The sequence below is a fragment of the Magnolia sinica genome, chromosome 9, assembly GCF_029962835.1.
Source record: "Magnolia sinica isolate HGM2019 chromosome 9, MsV1, whole genome shotgun sequence".
NCBI classification, from domain to species: domain Eukaryota; kingdom Viridiplantae; phylum Streptophyta; class Magnoliopsida; order Magnoliales; family Magnoliaceae; genus Magnolia; species Magnolia sinica.
Genome location: NC_080581.1, coordinates 5696962 through 5707140, shown reverse-complemented (window position 1 = coordinate 5707140; position 10179 = coordinate 5696962). Strand labels below are relative to the sequence as shown.

The 10179-nt window shown below is 39.8% G+C and overlaps 1 protein-coding gene across 1 annotated transcript; it reads right to left on the bottom strand.

Moving 5' to 3' along the window:
• Window positions 1-967: 967 nt before the first annotated feature.
• Window positions 968-1545, bottom strand: LOC131256111 (flowering-promoting factor 1-like). Its single transcript, XM_058257159.1, has one exon. The coding sequence runs from the start codon at window positions 1488-1490 to the stop codon at window positions 1173-1175; it is 318 nt and encodes a 105-aa protein (XP_058113142.1). The 5' UTR covers window positions 1491-1545; the 3' UTR covers window positions 968-1172.
• Between the last annotated feature and the right edge of the window lie 8634 nt (window positions 1546-10179).

The window sequence follows — 10179 nt, the reverse complement described above, 5'->3', positions numbered from 1 at the left end:
CCAAAAATCTCCCAGATTGGAAGACCCTATACATCTGGTTTTTGGCTCTTCATACGTTGAAGAGACTTGGCCAAATTCTATTTATTTCTGTCTTTGTTCATTTATAGTGAGGCCCATCAGATCAACGGTATGGATGGCCGAAGCAGGCATCCCTCTGTTACAAACATGGTGCTGGAGGAGACTATACATGTCTTTGGTCAGATCATTCCACTGTTGTAATTTTATATGCAAAGATAAGATGAAAAATGACACGTGACTCTTATTAGATGGTCTTGTCGGGCAGGCCCACCACAAGATTTTAAGGACCAATGAGAGAACAGAATCTGATGTGGTGGGGTCCAGTGTAACAACTAAAAACCAAAGTAAATCAGCTATCTGCGTCTTGGCACTGTAGTAACTGAAATAAACTGCCACTTCGACATTGTCATGGTTCATGTTGGGCTAGAAATCTATGATAGTTCATCATCATTTAGAAAATGGTGGTGATTCATGCTTCTCACAATTTGCACTCATTAGGACCGTCCAAATTGTGGGACACATTGCGAATGGAGCATTTCTCTAAAATCACATTGATTAAGCAATCCTTCTCATCCAATTGATGGTTGCAAAATGGATGGTTAAAGTGTAATACTGAATGGTCAAGAGTCCAAGGGCTAGATCAGATTGTTACTATCATCTTCTTAGTGAATTTTTTTAGTGTTCCATTCTTAATCAGACCAGCAATTTGGACGATCTGGATTGCAGTACGACAATGCCAGGTGTAAGTTGAAGAGTCACCACATCTTTAAAATGATTGTGAACTGTTTCTTATAGTAATCAGACTGTTATAAGAAGAAATGTGTGCACTCAATTAGTTGGATTGGATGACGTGTCACTCCCAGATTGGATCATCTCATGCCACATCATCAAATCCATGCTAACGTGTCTTCCATGTGGAATTGCAAAAAAAAAAAAAAAAACACAGCTGTTAAAGAAAACCACACTATTACACTGCTGAAAAAGCCAGTGAAATTACATAGGCAAGCCACACACAGAAATACATAAGAGAAGTAGAGAAAGTGACACACAAAACACACATTTGCAAACCATAAGATGAACATGAAGAAAAATGGAAGATGGCCCACTAGATGGTGGGCCATATGTTTCCATCTCTCTTCATTTGGATACGAAATCTACATATCCCTAACCTCGAAAACGTTAGAATTCTTGACGACGATGTCGTACATGTGGACGGATTTGAACTTGGAGAAATCCTTAGGGAGGGAGATGAGATCCACTGATGATTGCTTGTGGTATTGGAGGAGGTCGGGGTTGTCATAGTACCTCTCCCACCCGAGTGCAGCGAGCTTGCGCTCAAGTGATGAATAGGATTTGATCACCTCATTGGTTGGTAGGTGGACCAACACCTTGCGCCGGGCATTGCTCGTGTCTGTCGCCGGGTTCTCGACGAGGCGGATCACACCATTGTTGAATACCCAAACCCCAGACATTTTTTTTATATATTAGTTTAGTTATACTTAGGAGAGAGAGAGAGAGAGAGAGAGAGAGAGAGAGAGAGAGAGAGAGAGAGAGAGAGAGAGAGAGAGAGAGAGAGAGAGAGAAGAGTGTGTATGAAGGTGATGGAGAGGGAAGGAGGGTGGAGGGGTATATATACATGGGAGATTTGGATGAAAAGAGAAAAAAGATCTTTTGGGTGAGGGCTTAAAGGCACGTTTGTGACAGTGTTTGGTTTTGGCATGGATGATGTGGGGGCCATGTTTGGGTGAGCATGGGGAGAGGGGTACAAGGATGCTGTCTGGGTTATGTCTGATTGACACGTACAGGTCGTGGGGCTGGATTGAAGAGAATCCAGACCATGGGCTGTGGCCCACTAAGAGGATGGGGCTGGACTTCCAAAGTCAATACTCAAGATAAGTATTTTGTACTCTCTCTCTCTCTCTCTCTCTCTCTCTCTCTCTCTCTCTCTCTCTCTCTCTCTCTCTCTCTCCAATTATGCTCCTGAATAGAGAAAGGAAATAACTACTCAAACTAATGGCCATCCAAATCCTACTCTCTCATACATACCAATACGTTTGCACGTGCAAAATGCAGGTCATCCATTCAATGGACTCTAATTGCATGTCTGCGTGTCTTTACGTAATTTCCACAAAAAAAAAAAAAAAAAAAAGAAAAAAAAAGAAAAAGAAAGTAAAATCATTTCGTAAAAAAGTAAATAATAAAAATAAAACTAACTATATATTTTATTGTTGTTGTTGATATCTCAAATATGAAAATCAATGGATCTGTCGATGTCATCGACAGACACCCTGATGCAATTGAGCATACTTTGAAGCATTCAAATAGATTTTGATACCATCAAAGTACGCTTGATGCCATCGGAAAAATTCAGAAAATTCATGTTCTGTAGCTGGAATATTTTGATTTTTTCTCGATGCCATTGGCAATCTTCCGATGCCATTCAAGTCTCATCGAAGGAGTTATCGAGTGCTCGTATAGAATTGCGTGAGGGATTTGTTTCTGATTTCAATTGCAATTCTTATAGAGGCTATATACATGGGTGTAATTGAAATGTGGGAGTATGAAAAGGTCTTTTTAATTCATTTCTAGGGTTTGCAAGAGCATGACTAAGGGAGATTCGAGGCTTTTGTTCGAATTGGGTAATCTCTGTCTCTTGTAATTTTCTACTTTCATAGTGTAATACTATAACTTTGTGCCCTGGTGTTTTGCTGCAAAGGTTTTTCCATATAAAATTTAGTTTGTTAGTGTTCGAACTTGGTTAAGCGATTAGAGTTCTTTACTTAATTCATCTCTACATGGTTTCCCCAACAATTATCATGATAGTTACCTCACCATTGCCTTTTTAATATTTTTCTGAAAAAACAACGTTCAAACCAATCAACATAATAATCATTGGATATCATAATTTTCCATATTCCCTATTCTACAAGGGTTTTCCATGTTAACATCTTTTATTCTCTTTAATTGGATATTACTTAGATGAAGAAAATAACCAAGTAGAAATTTACCAACCCACATAGGTGGGCCTACCAGATAAAAAGGATCCAGCCAGATTTTGGGATGACAGCATAAAATGATCGGGGCCCACCTTATGATGGACCTCACTGTGTATGGACCTCACTGTGGATGGAGTATGACCTAAAAAAATTCTAGATTGAATGATTTAACCATCTAATCGATGACAGTTATTTAAGTTGCATTCTATGTCTTTTCCCTAACCATTTGTTTTTAGATCTCTTATCCCACGGTTAGAACAGTGTAATCTGACAGAATTTTTTAGGCACCATCCATCTATTGCAGACTACTTTGAAATCAACGGTGATCCGTATAAGGTCCCTTGGCACATCAGAAACCTATCCCTCTATCAACCTTAGCCATGTTCATCACTAGTTCACCTATTCAAATATTGCAAGCAAAGTCAAAAATAATAATAATAAATAAATAAATAAATAAATAAAAACGGTCAAAAAATTCAATGGAATTATAGAACTTTTATTTTTTAATTTTCCTTTATCTGGGTTCATCCAAAATCAGCGGTTCAAAGTTGATGGTGGTCCTGATTCATCCCTAAAGCTAGGCTGATACTAGTGTCCAAGGAAAGTTGATACATCCAGTCTATCTTTTGGGGATACATATCACAGGGCCATGGCTATTGTGTTCATACCTTGTTCCTCTTTCTCTCAACCATGGTGTCCCAATGACGTGGACATATCAAGACCATGGTAGATGAAGTCTTCGCCAGCCATCTCCCGATAACAGCCCGTTCTGCTGAATTTTCCACGATTGCTGTAAATGTAAGTGGACCACTTAGAGTATTTCCCATTCACTTTGTCCAATAGAATCTTTCCTCGTCATACATCAATAACCATTAACTTCATAGGCATCCGATGAATAGAGAAGCATGGAAATTAATATAAATTATTGTTTCTTTAACTTTATAAATTTTTTTATAGAAATGTTAAAAGGTCAAGGATCAAATTTAAAAAAGAGTTATCTTTTACAACTGTGAAAATGGACATTTAATTTTATTTTTTTTTCTTATGAAATTGACATCCATGATTTTATAGGAAAACCTTGGGAATGAAATATCCATTTTTGTAGCTGCTACTTTTCTTCTTAGATGGGAGAAGTAGATGTCTATGGAAATTGAATTTCTTTTCCAAGGTTTTTAATGTTCCCTCATTGAATTAAATATTAATCCACAGACAAATAAGCATCAATCAATATTAGATTTTTGCAATCAATTTGATGGAAGGCATGGGTTAGGTCATTGGCAAAACCCTCCTCGTGGGCCCCAAATTCATGGGTTCCGCCTCCTCGTAGGCTCAAAATTTATAAGTTTCACCTCACACGGGCGTCAAATACATGAGTTCCGTGGGCCACCCACCCCGAGTGTACCCCTGCGTCCCACAGGCCACCCGACTTGAGCCAGTGTGAAAATGCCCTCGCATTAATGGGACACATAGGTTCAGTTCGAGATTCGAGCTTTCTATAATGCTTAGATATTCTGCATAAAAAATCAGATTATTTCATACTTTAAAAAAGCAAACCCAATGTTATTGTTTTTTTTTGTGTTTTTTTTGTCTAGCTAGCCATTCACTTTCTTTCATAATGTCGTGGCTCACTTGATGTGTGCAATGGCCTGATGACTTTTATGCTAGAAGATCTAAATAGTGCAGCTCACCTCATGAAAAGATCATACCTTACACAAGTGCCACATTGGAACATATGCTACGTGTGTGGATGTGTACGGCTCCCACTGGTTTGTGGAATTAGCAAACTACCTGCTGTTTGCTTGTTGCTACTGCCACTAGTAAGTACTAACATGTTTCACAGGGGAACGGCCGATTGGCTACTCCCCCTAACACCAGCCAATGGCTGGTGGTCGGTGCTATGTGGGCCCCACCATGATGTATGTTTTTCATCCATTCCATCCATCTGTTTTTACAGATCATTTTACGATATGAGGCAAAAAATTAGGTACATCCAAATCTCAAGTGGACCACATTACAGGAAACAGTGTTGAAGGAGGGTAGACCATTAAAAACATTTTGGGGGCCATAAATGTTTTGGATCAAGCTGATATTTGTTTTTTCTCTTCATTTGGGCCTGTATGACCTAATCAACAGATTGGATGTCAAATAAACAGTATAGTGGGCCTTAGGAGGATTTTAATGGTTGATATCCAATCACTATTGTTTTCATGTGGTGTGGTCCACCTGAGATATATATCCCTCTCATTTTTGGGATTAAGCAATAAAATGATCTGTAAAAATGGATGAACGGAATGGATGAAACACATACATCATGGTGGGGCCCACAGAGCACCGACCATCAGCCACGAAGCTGGTGTCATGGGGAGTAGCCAATCCGTTTCCGTTTCACAGCTACTACAGCCATTGTAGCTGCCAGTATGGCTGTTGTAGTTATTCTTGCTGATGCAACTAGTACAGTATTCCGTGTAATGTTGTCACCAATGTTGTGACTTGAAGCTGCAAAACACTATCGTAGCTGCAACACACAACTATCTTGCTACTACGACGGATGCTTATTGTTGCTACTTTTCACTACAACATTTCACCACGTCGACTGGTAGATAGTGAAGTGCGAGGATTATTTCAAATGTCGACTCTTGCTAGAGGAACTGTAGGGTACTGATGTGCCATGTGGGTTATGGTGGGACCCAAGGTTGTATGATCCAGGCCATTAATGTGACCAACCACAGTGGATTGGAGATGCCCAAAAAAAAAAAAATTCCGGATTTGAATGCATCAACAATCCAATCCATGGCCGTTTTTTAAAAATGTTTATGTGACTCAATCTCAACTGTCTATTTGTATGTCACTGATTGAAGGGTTTGGATCTTCGGGCGGTAGGGAATTTTTAAAGAATTACCTATCCATGTGGAGTCATTTCAGATGAACAGTATCGATCACCAAACCATGGGCCCACTTGCACAAACACGACACATGGGCAGGAGATTAAGATCCTGATGATCAGCACCATGTGTAAGGAGGGAACCCAAAAAAATAAAAAATAAATAAAAAAAAGACCCAAAAGCAAATTCAATGTGGATAGTGATGAGGACTTTGTGTTGGAATCAAATTCGATTACCCAAGCAAGATTCCATGTCCAACTAGGACTCCTAATGCTTCGATGAAGGATTTTTTTTTTTTTTTCGGATCAAATACTCATCACACGTGCAACGACATGGCCCATCAGCACACGCCCCTTTGTTTTGTTTTTCTACCTTTTCTTGGTATTTTAAAAGCTATAGAGGGAATCTTGTGGGGGCTATTCCCTTATCAGGCCACAACTTTTGCAACAGGCTTTCTTTTGTGCTGATTCAAGTGAGAGAAAGGTGGGGCCCACTTCAGTGGGGGAGCATCCCTTAGAATAGCTATTGGAAGCCCACCCACTCACCCGTGGCATGCGTGCCAGATCCGGGCCGTTCACCATGCGGGCCTCATTGTGATGCCCAGAAATCAGGTCGGCCTGATCATCATGGTCCAAGCATTGAAAGTGAATGTGAAGTTTGGAGCGGATTAGCTGTAACCCGGGTAACATCTTAGTGCGTGTTACCCTAACTGTGTGGAGGCCACCTTGATGTATTTTTTGTATATCCACGCCATACATATGTTTTAACATCTCATTTTAGGTCATGATCCCAAACCTTAAGAATACCCAAATCTCAGGTGGGCCATACCACTAGAAACAATGATGAATGACTGTTAAAAATCTTTTGTGGACTACAAAAATTTTGGATCAAGCTGATATTTTTATTTTCCCTTCATCCAGGTCTTCTTGACATTATCAACAGGTTGGATGGAAAATAAACATTATGAAAACCTTATGATGGACCCTTTGAAAATTTTAATTGTAAGGCACTCAATCACCAATGTTTCTTGTGGTGATGTCCACCTGAGATTTGGATCTACTTAATTTTTCGGACCACATCCTAAATTAGGCTGGAGAAACGGATGGACGGCTTGGATATACAAGACATCATCAAGGTGGGCCCCACTGTAAGGACAACACCCACTAAGGTGTTACCTAGGTAACACCTAATCCACTCCCATCTAAGTTGATCCAACTGATTGCCAGATTGGCCTGATTGCTTTGTTTAAGAAATACACGGTGGGCCACGTCAGATGAATGGTTCGGCTCTTGCTGAAAGGTGCCACGTTGACATGTGTGGGTAGAGTACGATTTGGATGGCTACTCGCGCAAGTAAAGCCTTTCATCCCATCACAAGACTAGAAAAGCCAAAAATCAAGTCCTATCCTTTAACAAGGAAAGATACTCACAGCAACTGATTTTCTTTTGATAAGTATCACGGAATGTTAATAGAAATGCCACCGTGATGTGCGCTCCACGTAAGTTTGTGAAGTGTGGTCCCCCACCATACACGTGGCAAAGATTTGTATGGAGATCGAGACCCATGGAAGACCATAGTACTAAGTAAATGTTCTTGGACAATCTTCACCATTCGATCATTGTGAGCTTTTTACTGTTAAATATGGACCGTTGTTCTTCTTTTCCCTGAGTTTGAATTAACCATCCAGTTTAAGTCATTAATCCAACGAATATCATAGTCCGGAAGTCCTATTTTTTATATGGATCATCCATATAATGTCCCACTCAATCAATGGTCCCGATCATGATACGCTGTGTGACATATGAGGTGGAGTTTCTGGTGCATGCTCATGGAATCATGTAGTGCGCGTACCACTGCAACGTACCGTAATCATTTAAATGGTACTTTTTAGTTTACAAAGGTTTCTCACGTAAAGTTAATTTATTCTCGCTAACGCTATAGGCATTTGCTAGAATACATCGCGATGTATTAGTATATGATATCTACGGACTGTAGGCTTTGGATCTGGAATCACCTTTCAATGATCCAAACCGTTTATAAGATGCGTCTCAACTATAATGGGTGATTGATAAAATCTTAAGTTGGAAATTTTTAAACGTTTGGGCATTTGAGTCCTTCTATTCGAATGTGAACGGTTTACTTAATTTTGAGTAATTGAAGGGTTAAAATATTTTAATAGGATTTTTTTTTCATGGGAATTGCCAATGCTTGGTGAGGATGGCCTAACCTTTGGACAATCGAACGGTTTGGATAATTGTAAAGGATCTAGATCAAACTACTAAAAGTCTGAACGGATGGTATTGCAGTACATCACGATGTCTTCTAGCAAACTCGTTGCATTCCAGCGAACCTTTCAAGTACCAACCCAAAGAATATGGTTTAAGTAGAAAATACATTATTAGAGTAATTTACACAAAACCAAGGCCCACATGCACATACAAGGCAGCCCATCTATACACCACCACAGGCACCAATCTAGCACATAAGCCCAAGATCCAAGTGGCCCATTAGGAGGGTCCCACAGCGTTGCCCTATCCCAAAAAAATCTGGCCATACCATTCATCAGGTTGACGACAATGTTCGGAACAAATCAAGCCCTTATCCTTCATTGAACACTGTGACCTACTTGATGAGTCAGCTGGCCCGAACTTTGGGACTGATCATCTCCGTGGTGGGACCCACCTGATGGACGGATTGGATCATGTACATAAATACTAGGTTGGCAAATATTGGGGGCGTGTAGATCAGCTGGATTATAATGGGGAAATAGGCTTAGCAAAGCTAGTTATGATTATTATTCCTAAGTAAGATTAAGAAGCTTAATGATGATATTAGTGAAGGTGAGTTCCAAACAAGGAGAATAAAGACCCAAACACTTATAGTATATTGTAGGATCAATTCCCTCAAGCTAAGCTTCTTCTCTTTTTCATAATCTAATAGATTTTTTTTCTCAAGGGACCCAATTGCATGCATTGACAATATGGTTGGTTAGATCCCACGTTCATGTCACCACATGAGTAGATGCAGGGGGGGCGTGCTATCAGTTGCTCCGTACGATATGGAAAGCCTGGCCCAAAATCGGGCTGGCCCACTTGGTTGGCAGGTGGCTACAATGTGTGTAACAAATGGATGGCTGAAATTAACCTACCAGGTCTATTTTCGCTGTCTACTTGTTTCATGTGTTGTGGCCGATTGGATGGCTGGACCAGCTAGTTTCTTTGGTCGAGTCAACTGCATGGAGAGGCCCATATAGTGGACGGCTTAGATCTGTCACGCGTGTACCTTGTTGGGAAATATCTGTGTGTATCCGGACTAGCACATACCGTGCATGGAATTGAGAGAGAGAATGCTGCCTGGAGAGAATGTTAGGAAAGCAAGAGTGGGAATATAAAATCGTTATTCTCTTAATTGCTTCTCTAAACAAGTAATTACAATAGAACAGAATGTTCTAATTTTAGCCCATTGTCATTGATGATGATGTTGTTGTTGTTGCGGCTGATGCTGTGTTCCATACGCAACTGGGTGTGGCAATGGGCTGAGTCTGGGTTGGAGCCACTATAAGGTCCATGGGCCTACCAAGCAGGCCCAAGCTCAAAATTAGAAATTTTATTAAAATGGGATCCATTTTTAAAAATAAATTTCAAAAGGAGATTTAAAAAAAATGAGCCAGTTAATGTTTTACTATAGTTGTTAGAGCAATCTACTTTTTCTAAAAAAATCTTGTGGCTAAGGGCGGTGATTTGTCAATTCAGTGGTAATTTTGGAGGTAATGCTTGATAGGTGTGCCATATTAAAATGGATTCCAAAGTAATAAATGTGGACAATAGCATCTCTTTGGATGCAATAAAGTCTCTCTTCATAATATATATATATATATATATATATATATAGAGAGAGAGAGAGAGAGAGAGAGAGAGAGAGAGAGAGAGAGAGAGAGAGGAATGCTTACCTGCCACAAGTTCTAATGAGTTTTCATGAGAACTTTTTAGAACTCATCTCCCATTATGTAAGCCCAAAATCTCAACCTTCCATGTGATACATAACCTTATGAAATTCTCAAGGCTCAACTTTCACTCTGATCCAAAATTTTGGTGGGCCATGAAAAAATGAAATAGTTTTCTCCCTTGATTAATTTGTCTCTCTTTTTCCATGGCCTACCAAAGTTTTGAAAAAGGGTAAAATCGAGCCTTTGGAGATACATGAGGTATTCTATCACGTGGGTCATTCAGATTTTGGGCTCATATGATTGAAGATGAGTTTTCACGAGAACTTGTGATAACAGT

Bases quoted from the DNA above. Each gene is read 5' to 3' on its own strand.
- LOC131256111 (XM_058257159.1), bottom strand. From the start codon at position 1,490: ATGTCTGGGGTTTGGGTATTCAACAATGGTGTGATCCGCCTCGTCGAG.